This window comes from Macaca thibetana, chromosome 9, assembly GCF_024542745.1.
Source record: "Macaca thibetana thibetana isolate TM-01 chromosome 9, ASM2454274v1, whole genome shotgun sequence".
Lineage (NCBI taxonomy): Eukaryota > Metazoa > Chordata > Mammalia > Primates > Cercopithecidae > Macaca > Macaca thibetana.
This window is the reverse complement of record NC_065586.1, coordinates 87,304,746-87,326,583: the sequence shown is the minus strand read 5'-3', so window position 1 is coordinate 87,326,583 and position 21,838 is coordinate 87,304,746. Positions and strand designations below refer to the sequence as shown.

The following is a 21,838-nucleotide window of genomic DNA, read 5'->3' as shown; positions in this document are numbered from 1 at the left end:
AAAATATCTGAAAAAAACAACAACAAAAAACAAAACAACCAAAGAAAAGAACAACCCATACAACAAAACTTGTTTCGTTTTCTGTATCTAACATATGTCTATAAATTATTTTATACTGCCCTCACGCCAAACAAAAATGGAGTCTAATTCTACCCCCCTTTATTATGAGTCCCAGCCCTTAATGACCTCCTTGCTAATCACAAAAGTGGCAGAATGGAGCTAGCTGCATGAGTAAGGTTATTGAAGGCAATACCATTTGTTGCTTGGCTCTCGCTCTGTTGATATGTCTGTCCTTGGAAATCCGTCCACCATGCAGTGAGATGCCAAGCAGCCACCTGAAAGAGCCATTGTAGGTGTTTCATCTAAAGGTTCCAAGCCTACAACCAGCAGCAATCAGCAGGCATGGAAGTGACCAAGCCTATCAGGGTTAGATTCAGCTCTCAGTATTCAACCGCGCTCAACTATTGTTCAGGAGAAACAAGATGAGCCTAGTCCCCTCTGATCCCCATGCAAATTACGTATTTGTACATATAAAATAACCCTACTATCCCATCCATTAGCTTGAATTTTAAGCACTAAATTTTAGGGAGGATTCTTATTATATACGCATTAGATACTGGAACATGTATAAAATAGAAATCATGTAATCTCTCAGAATCTCTTACTCCTTATCTGTTAAAGAAACACAATGGAGGGGTTTTTTGGGATAACGATGGCCAGACTGGAGCACAATTTAACTTCCTCCCAAAATATTCCCATTTAAAATACGAGTAAAAAGGTTCTGTTGTTGTTTTTAAAGATCATACCGTCAATCTGGACAAACTCCAACGGGGTGAAATAGCCCGTTAAGCCCCTCAACCGGATAAAAAAACAAGGAAGGCAGCGGATGTCAGTGAAAATTGTTTAGTATCCCTGAGACAGCTTAATACAAGCCCCAATAAGAAATCAACAAAGTAACGAGTTTACACTGCAGAATTATAATAGGGCACAGAAGATCTAGGAACTGGGGAATATGAAGGGGAAGGCAAACCAGTCACGAACTATGGTAAAAACTGAATAAAAAGTTAGCCTCCCTAGACTCTTCTTTCCTTGCACTACATGACTATCCCTCCTCCATCCCTAACTCACGCAGAAGTCTGGAAATTCCTATATTCTTGGAGAGCAGTTTGTTTAAAAACAGACCGTGCATTTGACTAGGGGAATGCAGACAGAGATGAGGTTATAAAAACTTAGTACCTAGGACACAGTAGCAGATACAACAACTAATTGCTTAATACTAAGTGACTGGACCAGTCAAAACGAGACCCCACAATCTCCTTCTCGCCCGCAAACAGAATACTTACCCTGCCCTTTACCCTCAGACAGAAGACACATACATGGGGAAGCTGATTAGGCTAAGAAGAATATAACGAAAGATACGGACATCAGGGTTTTCCTCAAATCAACAGGCCACCCAAATAGCCTCATAATAAAGCTTAATTATGGTCAACAACATCTTATTTATGCCTCACCTTCCAATCATCCATCTTGGTTCCGCTCCATTAACATGAGCAGGAAATCAAAGACTAACCAAACTCTAAGTTTGACAAAAAAATAACGCCTCCAATATGGAGGGACAGCGAACCAAAACAAAGAGACTAAATTGGCAACATGGCGGAATCAGGAAACCATGCAGGGCTGACGAAAAACGAATTTTTACAACCTATTACTCAGGCTTTTCTCAGAGGAATAAAGAGAGTACCAACCATGGGAACAAAAAGGGTACTATAAAAAAGAAAGATTCAGTCGGTGGAACAACATTTTCACAATTAATAAACAGGCCATAATAGAAGTAAAGATACTCAGTAGCCGAGTTTTGAGGAAAATTTCTAAATCATAAAGCAAAAGAGAAGAGAAATACAAGTAAAAAAGAATAGTTAAGAGGTCCAGGAAAGAACAAAAGTTGGCTTTTGAAATTAAACCAGGAGAGCCAGAAAGAAAGGATTAGAAAAAACAGGTGAGGAATCACATCAACAAAAATAAATCAAAGAAACTTTCTATGAGATTTAAGGACATGAAGCTGCTACGTACCACGTAATAAAACAGCACAAGGGATGAATACAAACCACACCAAGGCACAACGCTGATGCATAGCATTTCAAAACTTCCAAGACAAGAGATGGCTCGACAAGCTTCCCAGAGAGACAGAGACAGGAGGTAGACAGACCTGCTAATTCAAAGAACAGGAATCACGGTGGTCTGAGGTGGGAGCTACACTCCATACAGACTGAAACTGAGTGGCTGAAATTTAACAATGTTGATACTTTCAATCCTCACACAAGACCCTGACTTGCCTCTGTACTCTTTTTAAACTGAAGACAGAATGTACAGGTGAGCCTACTTCCTCTTATTCCTGGCTTGCCAGGTGGGGGGTGGGTCAAGATCCGTCCTGTTTCTCCTCTTCTTTCTCTGCTGACTATCAGCTAATGACACTCAGGTTACCTCACAGATTGAAGCTACAGTGCTTTTGACAGTAGGGAGGAGTCTTTCTGACAGACATCTAATAGTCTCAACTGCAGCTCTGCCACACGTCCCAAGAGGTGTCCTTTGTTCCTGAGGGACTCATTCATACAGAGGGAACTATAAAAAAAGGGAACAATAGTCAACCTCTGGACAGAAGGGTGGGGCAATGTGATAGGGTTTGGGCTCCCTGGGGCTTTTATAGTGCCAGTACTGCTCTTGAGTGCTGAGTTCTTGGGTTTTCAATTTTATTATTAAATGTTGATTATAGTCTTCTGCATGTATAACACATTTTGGATTTTTAAAATGTGTGCCATCAGTTGCTAAGAGTAATGTTCCTGCCCCATGATAATATCTTCCTCCACAACTAAACTGCTCTCAACTAAACAGCTCATCTATATACATTGTCATAACATGTACTGAACTTCCTAAGATACAGAATTAAATACTTTTTAAATGCTTTCATCCATATCTTTACAACTTCCTCAGGTAGCTTCTTTATTATCCAGTTTTACAGATGATGGAAAATAAGCACAGAGAGGTTAAATAAATTTTCTAGGATTGTACAGTTTGTATGTTACAGAGCCAGAATTCAAACCCAGCCTGAGAAGCTACAAAACTCATGTTATTCCCACTATTGAATGATGCCAAACCTTATACTATGTATAAAAACAAATACTAAAATGGAAAACTAAATTAACATGGGTGTAGGAGCCATTAAACTATAAGATGTCCAAAAAAAAAAAAAAAAAGAACAACAACAACAAAAATTCAGCAAGCATCAAGCAAAATCAATATAGTGGAAAATTAACCATTTAAATAATAAAACTTAGGTGTAAAATGACACTTTATGACTCACCATGCCCAATTTCCTCATTCTATAAATGTTTTTGACACAATAAAAAACAAGAGGGCGAAGTTATCTGTTTAAGATCACATTGGCAGTTATAGGTAGTAGTTGAGCCAAAGACTCGGTTCTTAACTGACAATGTGTGAGTACCAGCCAGGTAATAATAAATGAGATACAAGTTGAAGGATCCCTGTATTAGTTTAGTACTTTGGTGCTGCTTATGACTACTTCGTAGTGGCAGGCAGCTGAAACAAGGAAAGACCAGAATGGATTAGTCATAACAAGTGGTTTTTACACTATTGTCTATAGGATGACTTTCTGAACATTTGGCAAAAAATAAAATTGAAGGTGGGAGAGAGAAAGGAAAAAAGACAGGAAAAAAAAAGTCTGACTCACAGGACTTTAGCCATCAGAGCCAAATAAGGCAAATACATTCATTAGATTTTAGAGATGTGCTTTTTACTAAGTTCAATGATGTGTGTTTGTCAAACTGTGATAAAAGCAGGGGCGAAATGTTCTTTTTATGAGCCTAGTTATATAAAATACTCGAAAGTCCCCTCTCTATAAAGTTATCTTTAGTGAAATAGATGTCTTAATTTGGACATAAATTACACAATTTATTACAGCCTTGAGATCGGTTTAACATTCCAACAGGGTAAACATGCCAGAAACCCAGAAAAAGTGCCTCCATTCATTACCTCATTCAGTAAATTATTAACTAAGTATAGACTACATGTACCATGAATGCTAGGTCCTGGAAACAAACAGATGGATTCAAACTCAAGGAGACTGTACATGCATTTACTCCTGGACCCAACAACCCCACTTCTAGAAATATCCTATAGATATACCTGCAGATGAACAAAGCAACGTATGTACAGAGTCATTCATTATGGTATTATCTGCAATAACAAAATAATGGACACAAATCACTTATTTTAATAGGGATCTGAGTAAATAAATCAAGTTTACTTACTCTAATACAATGTACATCCAATACAATGGAATATATTTGTAAAAAATAATAAAGAAATTTTCTATGTACTGATACAGAAAGATATCTAGAATACATGAACTGGACAAAAATGCAAGGTTCTGGACAATGCATACATAGTTACCCCACCAAAGGTGGAAAATGATATATAAATAAATATAAATATTTATTTATATTTGTTTGCATTTGCCTGAAAAAAACCACAGGAAAGAATACAAGAGACAACAGAAAAGAGAGTGAAAGTGAGATGTCTGAAACATATTTATTTTTATAGTTTTGATTTTTGAAACACATAGATGTGTTACCTAGTCAATAAAAAGTTATCTTTAATATAAAAAAGAAAAAATTACTCTTCCCATAGGAAGAGTTAAGAAAAGTCAAATCCAAGTTACCCACTCTGACCTAGCGAAAGATCTTAGAGATTTAGTCTAAAACCAGTTCATTCTTTAAGGAAACCTGTAGATGGAGTTATTTGGGACTTGAAAATACCTCTTCTAAGGTAGGAATCCTTATGTGGCAAGTCCTTTGCTTTCCGCAAATAACAAGCCCTGTGCTAGGTTTCTTCTAACACTTGCCCTTCAAGTTGCTCTTAGAGAAAATGTGAAACTCTGGGGTACTTGACCTGTGAAGATCACAGGACTCAAACACAGATCCAATTGCAATTTCAGCTGCAGACCACTTGTTCTTCCCTGGCTACTTCAGAGTGACAAAGATCATAGTATGCTTTTCTCCAGGGTGTGTAAAAACTACAGAATTCATTAGGTCATATCAAGGTTCTACTAAACTCATGAAATGGGCTGAGCTGGCTATGAGCTTGCTCTCAAGGTAAATGTCAGAGTTCATAGCTACTCTTTTCTGAACTACCTAGACTGGAAAGACATTTTTGAAAGTTTGGGGAAGAATTGCTTCATTTCTTTTAAAGATATTCTGTGCTACTTAAAAATGTTTCAATTAAGTGTGAAAGGGGCATCATAACTTTAGAAAGGAAGACACAAGAGAGTAAGGGACGATGTAGTGCTAACTTTCTCTCCTCTATCACTTATCATCCAGGTTGTTTCTCTGAAGAGATATCATCACTAGCAGCTGTTACAGTAGGTAAAACTCCTACACTTCTCACGTATTTCTAAAAGGACAGCCAATTTGACAGGCATACCTAGTCATGTGATCCACAGGGAGGAAAGGCATTCCTCAGCTGTTAGGTGAACCCACGCTGGGTTTTTGCAGTTTCCCTAATACCAGTTGATCAGACAGGGAAACAAGCTGTTAGAGAAACCCAGCATAGGTCCTGCTACCAGAGAAGAGGGAGGAAAATTATAATAATAACTGCCAAAAATGAGGCATCTTTGAGGAAAACAATCTTATTGGAAAGTAAGAGAAGCTTCCCAAAACATCAAGGAACTATAAACATGCTTACATTTGGAAGATGTAGTCTAACTTTCTATTCACTGAAAGAATTACTTCTGCAGTGCCCCTAACAGATAAACTCCATGTCACAACTGAATTCAGGTGGCATCCAGATAGAACAGCTAGGAAAATTCAGTACCAGGAGTTCTAATAAGATAGAGGAAGTCTGCTAAAAGATCTGCTCATCTAGAGTCAGAGTCATTTATGCAGATACCCCAAGTTCAAGTTGGGGGTAAGTCCAGATTCCACAAGACAGGCGCAGATGAGAGGGAAGCAGACATTGATGGAAGCTCAAATAAGTGGACCATATTAAGAGTCAATATGGCCACTCAAAAACTTGTAGGCATATGAGTTGGCAAACTGACTTCAGAGATCAAGACATTAGTATAGAAGGAATGGAGTAGATGGAAATCAGAGTGTGAACTCAAAGGTGCCTCCTTAGGGCAATATTGGCGTGATGGAGGGGTGTGTGTGTGTGTGTGTGTGTGTGTGTGTGTATGCAAATAAATAAAAGAAAGAAGTTATTAAAAGCAAATGTTCAAAAATGAGGCAATATAAATACTAACCTATAAGAATGTAGAACAGGTCTAGCACTGGCTTAGAATGTCAAACAGAAAATCTCTGTGCAAGAATAATTTATACCACATGCAGCTTATGGACACGGGTAATTTACCAGAAAATATGTCTTTAAATATTTCTAGGTTTGTTTTGCTTGGTTAGGGTGTGAGGGGCATTTAAGCCTTTGAAGGTTTGTTTTGTCTTGTTACAAGGTGAGGGGAACTTAGAAGTATTTAAGTAATGTACATTTCCTGTGATAAAACAATATAGAGTTACATAAGAAACATTAATAATATACACACAATTCTACCTCCCTGAGGAACCCATTAACAGATTGGTGAGCACCCTTCTATGCTCAAAGTACAAAAGGTTTCCCTGCACTTGAAAACGTTGGATTCATATTCTACCTATAATGATGTAACTTACTTTTTTCAATTTACAATGTATTATGGGCATTTCTCCTAGTCACTTTACATACATATCATATTTTTATTAATAGAAGCATAATATTTGCAGTACAGATTAACATAATTTAGCTAACTAATACAGATTGCTTCAAATATCACTACTATAAATAATGTACATTTTTTCCATTTATCTTTTTACCTATGTTACATCTTTATAATATCTATAAGCTTTTCCATTCAAACTACCTTTTTAGTCTTTAGATAACAGTTTTATAGCTTTCTCCAAATAGATTTACACATTTCCTTTTAGGTTTATTTCTAAGTATTTCATATATTTTCCATAAAGTCTTCTTATTGATTACTGCTCAAATATGGGATATCCATTAAATATTTGAATATATACATTTATATAATATAGAAAATATATATGTACATTATTTTATTTATAATGTAGCCACCTCTCTAATCAAAGTTGCTTATTACTCATGAGTTTTGTATTTCATTCTCTTACTCTAGGTAACATTCACCTAAAAATAAAGATTTTGCTGCTTCTGGTAAATACATATACAGCTTCTTTTTGGTGTATTAACTAGACCTATCAGAACAATGCTGAATAATTAACATCTACTTTTTAAATAATTTAATGATATATGTTTAGCCAAAATATATTTAAAAATTATTTACCATTCTTGATGTTAGGGGAAACAAGATGTGCAGGTGAACTTCTGTTTTCAGCGGCTTCTTTCTTCGGGCTAATAGCTGAAATAAAACTGCTGAAAGTGGAATTTTGGCCTTTGGCTCCTCTGTCCCAAACCCTAAAAACAGAAAAGTTAACATTGCAGTATACTTCCTACTACCTATAAATTATTTTATTGCAAAAATCACAAACATTTATAAGAGATTTTAATTTGATGACGAGTAGTCAATAGATAAAAACGTATATGAATTTGACTTACCTTTTCTAGGACTTAACTGTCTCATATATAAAACAGCCTTATTATCTATCCACTTACAAACTGAGAAGTTTGGAAATGGGAATAACAACAGTACCTATCTTATAGAGTTATTGTAAGATTTAACAGAGATAATGCATATAATTAGCATTGGTTCTTGCACATTGCACACCCTCCATTAATGTTAACTACTATTTTAAGTATGCATTTAAATAATACTAATTTTGTGATCTCTATAAATATTATTTTTAATAAATAGCATGCATGTAATACCTTACAGGCTGATTCACTGAAGGCTATCCTCTCATTTGATGTAACTTTATAAGTTCAGGTAAAAAGATAACCCTTTAGAATTAATTTTTTTCTAAGCACTGTGATTGGGTATACCAGGATTTTTTTTTTAGAAGTAGTGCTAAGCACTTTGGGATCCTTAGGCACAGGTAACAGCAATCTTCTAAAACATGGAATCTATTCATTAACACATCTTTCACAAAATAACAACCCTATAAAATTCATAGTACATATTTAATTAATCAGTACTTTGTAATTATATAAAAAATCTTTACACATACTTTGAAGCGCAAGATTAAGCTATAGAGCTGCCTCAGGGCTTATTCTCAGCTCTCTGAGATGTTTTTATGCTATGTTCCAATTTCCAGATGCTTAAGAGAATACAGTAGCTAACTTCTTTAACATCCACTTTTTAATTCCGAAGGTAACGTCTTCACTTTCACAGTAGAGGAAGAGTTTCTTTTTCATCTCCTCCTTCTTAATTTACCAGACTGATTGCCATTTACCTTTTCAGAATTCACTCATATAATATAGCAGAAGCATTTATGCTCACTAAATTCCCCATTATCTTACAGTTAGGTAGAGCCATCTGATTCATTCTAATAGGCCACAAGTGGAAATGACACCTGTCATTTCTGAGTCCGAAAGTACCAATGCATTTAAGACTGGGGCAAAACTCTAGCTTTTCTCTATTTTCCTCAACTGGCAACCATCCAGGCTGAGTTGAGATGCTAGAGCATCTGTTAGCTTGGGTTCTTGAGTGACTATGTGAAACAGCCAATCCTGACCAATGTTAGACTATACCATTAGCAATAATAAACCTTAACAGTTTTCAAACACTGAAACTTGGGGCTAATTTGTAACTGCAGAATAGCCTATCACAACTTGTTTCTGAAGCTTTTTCCAGTGTTCACCATTTCTATAAAACCAATCATTCTTATTTGTTCTTGTAATTTATTTACATTGTTCCACTAAAATTATAATCATTCTAATATTGGCCCTTCACACTGGACTAGAAGTTCAACACAGAGCTTGTCATACAGTGAGTCTTGTGCATAGGTGCTATACTTTAAATTTACTTTTTAAAGAAAATATAAAAGAGCCCAAAGAAAATAAATTTCAGATACTATACACATAGAATTAAAAAGTCTCTGGAATTAAGAGACTTTTAGAAATTAGCTAGCTCCTTTATTTCACAGAAAAGGAAAGTGGAACTGTCTGAGACTCACCTAAAGTGACCTAACAAGCAACAGTGATGTAATGGACACTAAATGGGAACCTGAGGGACACTTTCCTGAGTAAAGGAAAAACACATATGCATTTTTTTTGGTGTGACATTTTTGGCTGTTCATAGATTTTACTGTAATTTGTTTTTGCTTGGTCCGTGATTCTTGGCTAGATTTCAGCTCAGTAATGTCTGGGTTAGTATTTCTGTGTTAGGAAACAAGTCATTTGTTGAGTACTTGTTATATACCTACTACTATAGTAGCCACTTTAATACATTATAACATTCCTATATGTATTTACACCCCATTTTATAGATGGGGAAATTGAATTTCCATGCCCATGTTCACAGAGCTGATAAATGGGAAGCCAGGATTCAAATTCCAGTTTGAATGACCATGAAATCTATATTCTTAACACTTACATTACAGTCTCTCACTATAGCAGCTGTCACTAATTAAGGGCTTAGCATGTGACAGTAGGTGTGTTGAACACATCAGCCTATTTTCACAACAACCCTTCGTGGTTGATGTAATCTCTACTTTTATAGATGTATGTTGAGTTAAATTTAATCTCTTTAGGAGCAATTCACGTAACCAGAGAATATTACATAAGCAGAACAACTAAATGTACTTTAGGGAAACTTCTGATGTCCTAAGCCATCTGGGAAAGACTTTAACATTTTCTTTTCTTTTCTTCCCCCTTCCTTCACCTCTTCTTAATAAAAGAGGTCTCAAAGAATATTGCTTAGTTCACTTGTGGGATCTCCAAATAATAAAAACTAAGAATTCAATTAACAGTTATTCAACAACTATCAGTTCTAATGTCTAGTGGATTTATAGAGTCTCAAAGATAAGAGAAAAAATTGAAAAGAGAGGTAAGACAGTGATACACAGTATCTTTCTATAAAATAGTCAGTAAATTATGTAATTTGCATAATATTGGTAAATTAAAGCAATTTGTTCAAGTACACAAAACTAGTGTGTTGATTAGGAAAATGAAATCTAAACAGGTTACATATTTGAAAAAGTAAATCATTCCTTATTATATATATTAGGATGCTTAAATAAGAATTTTATTAACAACTGGGGCTAAGTTTGCTTATTTGTATATTTTGTTCTCTCAGAAAATCTTAATAATAGGGGGAACAAATGCCAAATTGGACACACGAATTTGACAGTTATAAGAAAGTAACCAATTTGTAAAAGAAGGTTAGTCATGCTTGTATAATAAATGGTCCCTCCTTTTGTTAACTTTGCTGTAAATATCTACAATAATTTAACATATAGAGGGCATTTTTTCACTGACAACTGTCATGAATGTTATCTAAGAAGACTAAGCAACAGTAGGATTTAGGGAGCAGTGTAGTTGGAATATAGAATCAGAAAGGGAGAAAGGTCCAGCAAGATATGACTGGGAAGGTAGGTAGTGGCCATGTTATGAGGCCTTCAGGCTACAGAGTATAGATTCTATCCTGCACAGAGATAGAGAAAAATCATTGAGCACTTCTAAGCAAGAAATGACAAGATCATATCTGTATTTTAGAAAAAAATCACTATGGTAGCAGTCTAGGGAATAGAATAAAGGGTAGAAATACTGGAAGCTAAACCAGGCCTACTGGAAGAAATGAAATTTGAATGGAGATAGTAATAATAGGGAATGAAGAGGAATGACAGCCTGGGCTAGAAATGACCAAATTGTTAACAGCTATTTCAAGTGTAAGTCTGAAGCATAATGAGAATGAACAAACCCTACCATAAATTATAAAGTAAATGAAATAAACATTGTAAAAAGGTTTCTTCAAATTTCAGAAGAATAGGCATATTTTGACACCTCACTGTATAGAAGAAAGCATCTTTGAAGAAAATTCTAGACAGGGTTATATCAACATGATTTGTGAGTAACTGCAAAAGGAACCAATGCTCACTAGGCAAAAGTATGCTTTGCATGACAAAATAATGAATTTTTATAACAGGGTTATTGTAATATAGCAACAGAAAACCTGTAACAAGTTTGTCCAACCCACAGCCCCCAGGGTGCATGCAGCCCAGGATGGCTTTGAATGCAGCCCAACACAAATTCGTAAACTTTCTTAAAACATTATAAATATTTGTGTGTGATTTTTTTTTTTTTTAGCTCATCAGCCATTGTTTGTGTTAGTGTATTTTATGTGTGACACAAGACAATTCTTCCAATGTGACCCAGGGAAGCCAAAAGATTGGACACACCTGACAATATAAGGACAGAACTGTGGGAAATATTGGGATGTATGTTATGAGCTGGAAAAGGAGATTAAGAATGAATGACCAAAGAGATAAGAAATCGAGAAGAAAGTGATGTGTTAAAAATAAGGGAGGATAAAGTTTCAAGAAAAGAAAAAAAAAGGTCAATAATCTTAAATAATGAAGAGTGGTTAGGTCTAAAATGTGCCTAACTGAAATGGGGCAACTATGAAATCTTGAGGACAGCTGAGACAACAGATTCAGGGTAATAGTGGTGGCAGGGACTATACCAAAAAAACTGACAAATGAATGGGAAGTTAGAAAATGAAAGCAATGAGCAAGGATGACTCAGAAGCTTTACTGAAGGGGAAAAAAGCCTGAGGGGGTTAGAATGCAAAGGTTGAGGGAAGATCTACTATGTGCATTACCATGGTTGCCATCTAATGTTCCCTTCTATTTAAATTGCCCCACTCGTGGTCCCCATAGCATTGCTGTTATTCTTTGTGCAGGAATGGCTGTGGACTAGAGCAGAGGTAGGCACTCAACTAAGAGGTAGCCCATCTGCAATTAGGGTAGCCACGTATTAGCTGGCTTGGCATGATGGACACTGATGCTTCCTAGTAAGTCAACCAGAGGTCTTTCGAGATTTTAGACAGAGGAATATAGAAAAGACTGACCAGCTAAAAGAGAATAGCAGAGGCACAAAAAACAGCCAGTCTCTGTTCCTGTTTGTTTTCTGCTTCCAATCTATGTGCCTCATTTCAATAAATTCTCTTTTGCCAAAAGGAGGCTGATTTTCTTTCTCTCTCTCTCTCTCTCCCCCCCCCCTCCCTCCCTCCCCTCTCTCTCTCTCTCTCTCTCTCTCTCTCTCTCTTTCTTTCTTTCCTTTTGAGATGTAGTTTCACTCTGTCGCCCAGTCTGGAGTGCAGAGGCACAATCTTGGCTCACTGCAACCTCCGCCTCCTAGGTTCCAGTGATTCTCCTGCCGCAGCCTCCTGAGCAGCCGGGATTATAGGCGCACACCACCATGCCCGGCTAATTTTTTTTTTTTTTTTTTTTTTTTTTGTGTATTTTTAGTAGAGATGGGGTTTCACCATGTTGGTCCGGCTGGTCTTGAACTCCTGACCTTATGATCTGCCTGCCTCAGCCTCCCAAAGTGCTGGGATTACAAGTGTGAGCCACTGAGCCCAGCCTGATTTTCTTTTTTTTTGTAATCATAAAAGCTTAAACAACATAATAAAAATTCCTTGGTCTAATAAGTCTCTTGTTTGTAAAATAATTGTGCTCTTGACACATTATACTTGAGATGACATGAAATTAATCATAGATACTTTCACACATTGATAGAATAATAAAAGTAAATTCTCAAAACACCAGTTGCCCCACATCAGCTTATACAAAAGAAATCTTACAACCTAACACTTCCATGAGAAAAAAAAAAGGGCATCATTTTGTGCAATGGCAAAATAATTAATATTAGAGAATCAAATCAAGAAGTTATTGGGTATTAATATGACATCAAACTCCAGACTAAATTAAATGTTAAAGAACATTACTTTACAAACCTTCTGAAATTTGGACCACAGCTATTACATGTGGCTTCGTGAGTTTTGTAAATGTTATCTATGAGTCCTACAGAAGAACACTAAAGATGATGGCCTGGAATGTGGCCAGCCTACAGTGGGCTGGGGGTGTTGAGGAATAGATAGTAGCAGGATACTCAACCAGCTGTTCCAGATTGAAGATAAGTACAAATAGAGAACACAGGGAAAAACACTAAGAATTCTTTGAGGGAAAAAAATACTCAAAATATTTCAACCTGGCATAATAAATAATAGACCTGATTCTCTAGGCAGAGGCTGACCATACATTTATTAAACTAGAATTCAGTAAACGTTGCAAACAGCAGAAAAATGTAGTAATTACAAGAACTAATCAAAAATCTTATTTCACAAGTACCTAATGTGGGCTTCAATGGTCTTTTTGATGATATAATCACATAGATTATATGTAATAATCTCAAGATATTTAAATGGACAAATACTTAAAGAGTACCTGTTCTGCTATTAACATATAGTTAAATATTTTCAACCTTATTTTAAATTTTATTTGAATACATGAGTTCCTACTTTCAACCTCTACTGAGGAAGAGACTGAATCTTAAATTTCCAATTTCTTCATCATATTTTTCTACCAATGCTAGTAAGAATAACCATGGTTTTCCATGATCACTTCTGAATTGACTAACAAGTGCTTCTATATTTAAAATTCTGGTAAAATTTACTTTGATCATCCTCTATACTCCAAAAGTTGCCTTAGAAGATCAACATTTTTCTTCCCATTCTAACCCAATCTTTGAAAAAACGAGTAAGTGCTGGCTGTTCCATCATGAAATGCTTTAAAAGCCATATCTCACTATCTTAGTTTCTGAATTAAAATACTTTAAATTGAACGTCTATGTCTATAAAATTCACCCTTTAGTCTCAATGAGTCCAGGAATCTGTGATGCATATAAAAACTACTTTTTCAAAAGAATGAGTAGCTTCCTAAGATACTGAACAAAGGTTATGATGACCAAAAAACTGATAAACGCATATTTATAGGTTTCAAGTTAAAATAGAAAACATTTAAGATACCCTGTTTTACCAATTTTTAATAAACTGACCTAAACTACCAATCAGAGCCATCCTGGAGCCAATGATATAATTTAGAGTCTACAAAGAGACTATTTTAGGCCCTGATCCTGGGTAAAGATATTTTGTTTCTCTTTTTGTATGCTTTTTCACAGTTCCCTATTAGGATGGTAGGTTATAAACTCATGAAATGCTAACTTTGTTCTACCATCCTTCTACTAAGATATGAAAACTCAGCTACTTTCAAGGTGGAAAGTTCCCTACCAACCAAAAAAGCACCAGCCCAAGTGGAATTGGTTTAAGTGATATAAATCATATCTTTAAATGGAGACTAGGAAATAAGGATGTGGATTCTGAAACAAAATTTTGTCACACACATACACACAAATCAACGCAATTGATCATATAGATGACTGAAAATTAGCCCTACAAACGTTAGTCCTGAAGCTCAGAAATTTCAGTTCATTTATCATTAGGAAGGCAAGGTGGCATCAGAGATTTTATTCATTTATTTTATAATATAAGAAAATATTAAAAATACATGAATACATTATGCTTAAACAGTAAAATATTACTTTTTAAATGCGCATTTTGATCCAGTCAAAATTCCTCAACCAATTAAGAGTCTGGTTCTTTTTTTAACAAAAACATCTAGAACAAAACCAAGTTACTTTGAAATATATTAAGCAGACTCAAATTTCAGACCGATTTTTCAATTCAGCTGAATTGGTAAAATCTCAATAACTTCTATTTTCAAAAGGCACATTCATTTAATTATTCATTTCAAAAAAATGTTTTCTGATGGCTCACTAGAATGTCACACAGATATCCTCCAAGTTACAGATATCAACTTAAAAACAAGTAGTTATTCATATAGCTCATCAGTATAACATTTTACCACTCAAGAAGGGATTCTTCAGTCAGAGTTAACTATAAAACTATAAAAAAAAAAATGGAGAAAAAAATAGGGAAATCAAACAGGGCCTCACACTTGATATAGAAGGCTGTGAAGGAAAGTACCAAATCCACAGGACAGGAGTAGAGTAGAAAGGGCTGGCTGGCTTACAAACAGCTTTTCAGCTACAGATGTTGCTTTGTAAACACAATCATGTGTTGCTTAACAATGGGGATATTTCCTGAGAAATGCTTCATTAGGCAACTTTGTAGGTGTGCAAACATCACAGAGTATACTTATACAAATCTAGATAGTACAGCTCACTACACACCTAGATTATATGATATAGTCTATTGCTCATAGGATACAAACACCTATAGAGCATGTTACCATGCTGAATACTGTAGACAACTGTAACACTAAGTATGCATCTAAACATATTTAAACAGAAAAGGCATTAGACCACCTTCAGATTATGTGATCTGTCATTGACTGGGACATTGTTATATGACACATGACTTTAATAATCTCATCTAACACTGAGTGCTTACTTTGTACAAGGTGTTTTTCTAAATGTTTTATGTGTATTAATTTAGACTTCATTTCTACCTTATGAAGTAGGTTCAATTATTATTTTCCCCATTTTATAGATGGAGAGTTACAAACAGCAAAGCAGAATCATACTTGACTTTTTTGGAGGTTCTCTGGCTCAGAATTTATAATAACCGCTTTTCTCCAATTGTTAAATATAGTTATAAATTATTTGTGTCCTAATGGGTTATTCATGAAGGGGAAAATAAGCAAGCACTACATTATGATTTTGTAGTTAAAAAAAAAGTTGACAAAGAGACTTTACAACCCACTCAAACTTAAGACATGGTGGGTATGTATTTATACAGTCATAGCCCTCCCTTTTTATGTATTAAGTCTCTTGGACTATTTTGCTTCAATCAGATTGATTTTACATATAATTTAATGATCTATTCATACCATAAACAAGCAATTAGATATCCTAGAACATATCTTTTCCATGATTGTTCTATCTCCAGTAACAAAAATTTAAACAAATTTGTTACTGGGCGACAAGTTCTTTTTCAAACTAGAATTAATGCCATAGGTGCAGCTTCTTTGTACCACATGGCCCCTATTACCTATGACCACAGATACAGAGTGTTCAGAATTGGGCAAAGAATAGGAATCAGAAACATCTCCGTTACAAAGCAACCACTGTCCCTGACTAGCCATTTTACTCCTCAGCAAGGTACACATAACCTGACTCTCAGATTCCTTTTCTGTGAAGTGGGAAAATATCTTCCTCACGGGGTTGTTGTGATTGCTTTTGGTTGCATTATTTAACTAAATAAAAGAATACAAAGCAAATGCTTCGCACAGAGTAGGCACTCAATAAGTAGCTATTATTGTTATACACACTTATTTTGTATATTTGTAATATCTGTAGTTTCTTCAATTACTTATCATCACCATAGCGTTAATTCTTTCCCATCTCAACTCTTGTTTAGAGCATAATGAACAAAGGGCACAACATTTTCCATACAAGATTGTTCCAAATACCTAGCTGGGTATATTATTGTTAAGTACACATACGTACACACACACACACACACACACACACACACACACACACACACTCTTTCTCTCTCTAATTTGGAATGCTATTGACCTCATCTGGAAATCTCAGAGTCCTTTTCCTTTATTAATGCTTCTTCCCTTTCATTTCTGCTGTCTAGTTAGGTTCCACATGGTGTGTATGCTCTCATCCCTTACACTCTGTCCTGTGGCCACCACCTTAGTGGATGCACTCATTGCTTCAGGCATGAGCTACAAAGCTCTTTTCTTCACTTTCTTCCTCCTCCAGCTTAACTATACACTACCACTGATTTCATTATGTTGTTCCTCTATTTCAGAAATTCCAATAGCTTCCCACTAACCACAGGGAAAAAAAAAAAAAAAAAAAAAAAACTGTCTATGCTTCTCTGCCTAGTGATCTGGCTCCAGCCCCCATGCAATCTTTCTTACCTCCCACAAGTTCCCAGCATGCTTCCACTGGGCTCACTTTATTACTCACTAATTTTTCCTTTTAAGCCTTGCTCATGTTGTTTTCATCACTGGATTACTTTGCCCACTTTCTTCTGCCTATCCAAATCCTATCATTTTTCAATGGCCAGCCAGCTTAAATAATTACCTTTACTTCAAGGCCTTTCTTCATAGTTCTGCATACAGTGATCGCCTTTCTCTAATCTCCAATAGTACAAATTGTTTCTATGGCTCATTGTGGCTTTTACATATTGCTTTGCTTTTCATGTGTTAACCCTGCATACCCCGAGGCAGAGACCACTTTTTAAAACCTTGTCTTTTTGCATTTTCTGTAGCACCTAGTACAAAACTAAACATAAAAGATGTCCAATAACTGGCAGTTACATTTTGTCCCAGGGACTCCATCAACCCCATTTATACACACCTGATAAGCAAACTTCTCATTCTTGTTACTAAACTCCATCAAATCCTCTCCACACACATTATGCTCACCCTCAAGCTCTTCCTCTTGTCTTCTATTACAGGCTAACATCCCTTTAAAATTCTCAACTAATATCCTCCCATTTCTCTTCACCACCCTGACCTAAGTCAAATCTAGCTCTTTCTTGAACCCACTGTACTGGTACCCTATCCAGAGGGTTCTACCCCATGTAGAACCTCTCTCTTCTGTTCACCTGATTAGGCGCAGAAGTAAAAAGTCAAATTTGTCCTCACTGACACCGTTATTTCTGCCCCACCTCTGAGCATTTTCTTCTTTCTCATTCACCACTTTTTTAAACATCTGCAATACATCAATAACTAATTTATAATATTCCACTCCAATCCATCAACCTCAGTAAATTTAATATTCATATTATCAGCCCTTCATATTCATACACTACTTCAAATTCTTTATTTTGCTTAGCTCCATGGACTTGCATCACCTCTCCACAGCAGCAAGGCCAAGACCCAAACACTGAAAGTCTCTGAGGGCTCTATCTTGAGCCTCTTGTGCATCTCCAACTGGAACCACTTTCACTGCCATTTCTTTCAATTCCCCACCATGCCTGATTTCTGCTGTCTCTCGTTCACTTAATCCATACCTGTCACAAGTTCATTTCAAATGCTGCTCCACAAACTAAGTAGATTTGGGAGATGGTAATTTAAAAATACAGATTCCTACACCTCGCCCATGGAGCTTTTAATTCGGTATATAGAGTGTCAAGTTTCAATCTTGGTATACCCGGGGAATTAAATTAAAAAAAAGATGCCTGAGCAACATCACCAGAAATTCTGATTTAACAAGCCTGCATTTGGGTCTGGATAATGATAGCGTTAAAAGTTCCTCAGTTAATTCTACTGTGCATCTAAGGTTGAAAACCGGTGCTCTAGGGTGAGATGTAGGAATGAGGACTTTAACATGCTACCAAGGTAACTCTGCGGTCAGTCAGGCTTGAAACCACTGTGTTAGGCACCTCCTCACTAGCTGGAATGGACTTCCTTCATGCTTAGATGGTCTTAGGATAAAACACTTTACGGCTGTCCTTTCCAGCATTCTTTCTCCCACCCCGTACCTGTCTGTAAACATACACGATACAGCCTAACTCTTCAACTTTAATTAGGGTCACTGTAAACTGACCTTCTATTTATTTATAATATTTATATTATTTTATTCATATATATTCATTTACAAATGTGACACAATGGTTTTCTGAAAAAGCCACTATTGTAGGATCACAAATTGAGTCACAGACACAAACTAGACAGGTAGAACCATTAGGCTGGGGCAAAAAGGAAGAATAACTGGAATGTCTCAAAGAAAAAGTTATTAATGACAATTAGGTTCATAAGCAAACCTCTAGGAGCTCTGTTTAATCTATAGGAGGTTGAAAAACAACTCAAGAGGCCATAAGCTGTATTTCCCTGCCCACCTACCTCACACACCAAGATCTCCTTCCCTCCCCACACATACCACGGCCTTCCTAACCGCTGTGAAAGTCAATCACCACCCCAGTTCTCCTGGATTTCTTATCCTTTGGATGGACTAAGGACCAAGCATAGATTTTCTACATTTAAGCTTTTCACTGCTATAGCTCTGAATTCTAGCTTTGAAGTCTCTCTTTGACAAACACACACACACATTCTGCCACAGATCCTGTCATAAATTCTGTTAAAAAAACCCTGTCATAAAAAATCAATGGTACTGACTCTGAAAGACTTTATAAGGCACAAGCAAGGCTGAGGCAGGAGAATGGCTTGAACACGAGAGGCGGAGATTGCACTGAGCCGAGATCGCGCCACTGCACTCCAGCCTGACGACAGAGCAAGATTCCGTCTCAAACAAAACAAAACAAAACAAAAAAAACCCTCAAGTTTTTTCATATTTATCCTTATCCTCTTCTATTCCAACTTATATCTTTTCAAAGTTTAATTCAAGATTTTTTTTCTTGAATATATTCTTCTCTTTGTCTAGTAGTACAAGTCCATAATCCTCTATTTACAATTTCAAAGTCCTATAAATTCTTGAAACTGAAATGTTTTTGCAACTCATTTGGTGCCAAAAACATGCACCTGATCTGAACTGACATGACGCTACTTTTTTCCCTTTAGCATGAACACATACATTTCACTGCAGTTATTAATATGCTTGATTAGAGAGAACTGGCTAGGACCTTACTGTGGGTTTTAAATAATATATGATATATGTACCTAATTACCTTTCTAAAATCTGAAAAACTTGAAATCCCAAAGCAGACTGTAGACTTGTATCGACACTTGCAAATTTTTATTCCAAAACGGCAATTTTTCAGTTACACTGAGATAAATAGGTTTTTGGGAGAGCGTTTGCTTGAGGACCTAAACCCACTCATTTAACTGTTTCTATAAGTACATACATTTACTGTTTTTAAACAACCAACATATAAAGGAACTGCTGTAATTCTGTGAGTTGGACTTCCTATACAAAATCTGAAAACCTAGGGTACCAGCAGCAGGAACCAGATCTCCAAGCTGCTGGGTGACAAATTTCTTCAAAGCATTTCCCAGGGTAATCCCTAACCCCAGCTCCAATCTACCAATCAATTGTAACTACGCTTTTAAATGTGTATCATTACTGTTCACAATTTGCTGCATCGATTTAAAGAGCTTGTTTTAACAATTTCCAGTTATCAGGGCCCTCAGACATTTTTGAAAAACCTACCGAATCCAAAAATTATTCCTAACACCAATACAGTACTTAACGAAGAGTGAGCTATTTTAGTAAGTTCTTAGTCATTTAAGAGGGAGGTTTTAAGAAATGAATTGCAAGTAGGAAAAAATAAAATGTATAATGTTCACTAAACTTTTACTATTTTGTCACACACAGCTGCTTGACAAGTCATGATCTTTAAATATATCAAAGTAAACTTTCAAAAAGTACTTAAATATTATGTCAAAATAAAAAATTGCAAAAGCCGAGTTTTTTTTTTTCTTTGATTGTGCTTCGAATTAACCAGTCACAACCACCAGTAAAAATAGGGAAAGAGGGGGAGGGGGCTGTCCCATGACATCATCTGGCAATATGTAGTTCGAAGCCTGAGAGCGCTCTCCAAATAACCCTTACGAAGATACAGCTGGGAAATCATCCCTGTTAAGCTTAGATAACTTGGGTTTAAATAAAAGGTTCAAAAAGCCTCCCCCCACCTGAGTCACATGTCTGTACCATATGAAAAATAAAACCATTACTGATGCATCTACCTCCCACTACCCTGACAGCAACGGAAAGGTCACAATTAAGTGGAAACTCGCCGCACAGCCTGTTTAATCTGAAGGGGGAAGGGAAAGAAACGCGAAGAAAAGGACAAAAATCCGCGCGCCTCCAGGGCAGGCAGGCACCTCCGTGGAAAACCCACTCCCGCCTGCTGACACCTATGCTCATCCAACAGATCATGCCGACTCAAGATGCAGGTAATTCTCTTAGATAAAGTGGGGGCCCAAGCCCCAGAAAATAACGCAAACATCCAGCGGAACCGACCACCCCCAACATTTCCCGAGGGTGGAAGATGTAGCTCGCGAAGTGTTCTGGGCTGCCCACGAGGCACAACTCTTTCATTTCTGCCCAAGGAAGGGCGGCCTGGGTGCCTCTCCCTGGAGTGCCAGGGGGTGCCCAGGGGAGACGCGGGCCTCCTGGCGGCCCTCGCCCGTCCGCCGTCCCTCCTGACTCCCGCCGTCGGGGCGCCAGGCGGCCCCGGCCCACCACCTACCGCGGTCGCGCCGGCGCCAGCCGATACGATGGGCGGCAGCTTCTCGCGCTCCGGCTCCTTCCCTTTCCTCTCCTCAGGCGCGGCCGCCGCCACCACCAGCGGAGTGGCGGGCGAGGGTACCCGACCCGCCTCACTCATGTCGGGCCGGGCGGCGGGAGCGCCAGGCGGCGGCGGCAGCCTCAGTGCTGCTGGGGCTGGCGCTGCTGCTGCCGCCGCGGCCGCGAGAGGGCTCTGGGCTGCAGCTTCTAGCTGCCGCCGCCGCCGCCGCCGCCGCCACTCCGCCCCCGCCCGCGCCCGCGCCTCTGCGCGCGAGCCCGAGGCCGCGCGACCCCGCCGGCCGCCCCCGCGCGCGCCAGGCCCGCGGACACGGCTCCCCACAGCTACCACAGGTGTCTTGCTCCCGCCTCCCCCGCCCGCCCGGGGCTCGCGCGTCGCGGGTCAGGAGCGCCGGCGGTAGCCGCCCTTGTCAACCCCGAGGGCCCGGAGAGAAGGTGCCGCGGTCGACGCCCGGCCGCCATATTGTTTGCAGAGTGTCGCCCGAGATGACGAGGAGACCCCGCACCGGGACCGCGCAGGAGAACCTGGACTAGGGGCGGATAGTGGGGGAGACAAGTCCAGCCCTGCAAAGGGTCA

General features: G+C 37.8%; 1 protein-coding gene across 2 annotated transcripts in view; it reads right to left on the bottom strand.

The window, feature by feature from the left end:
• The window catches only part of HECTD2 (HECT domain E3 ubiquitin protein ligase 2), an 83,897-nt gene extending 62,395 nt beyond the window's left edge, over positions 1 to 21,502 (bottom strand). Inside the window, exons 1-3 of one of the 2 annotated variants that reach the window (XM_050804880.1) lie at positions 21,206 to 21,502; positions 10,927 to 10,931; positions 7,397 to 7,527 (exon numbers count right to left, since the gene is read on the bottom strand). In XM_050804880.1, coding sequence (XP_050660837.1) covers positions 7,397 to 7,527; positions 10,927 to 10,931; positions 21,206 to 21,343 — 274 coding nt within the window. In that variant the 5' untranslated portion in view covers positions 21,344 to 21,502. Of the gene's footprint in view, positions 1 to 4,200; positions 4,257 to 7,396; positions 7,528 to 10,926; positions 10,932 to 21,205 lie in introns of those variants that run through there. The other variant, XM_050804879.1, reaches the window with a different exon arrangement.
• Positions 21,503 to 21,838: the final 336 nt, after the last annotated feature.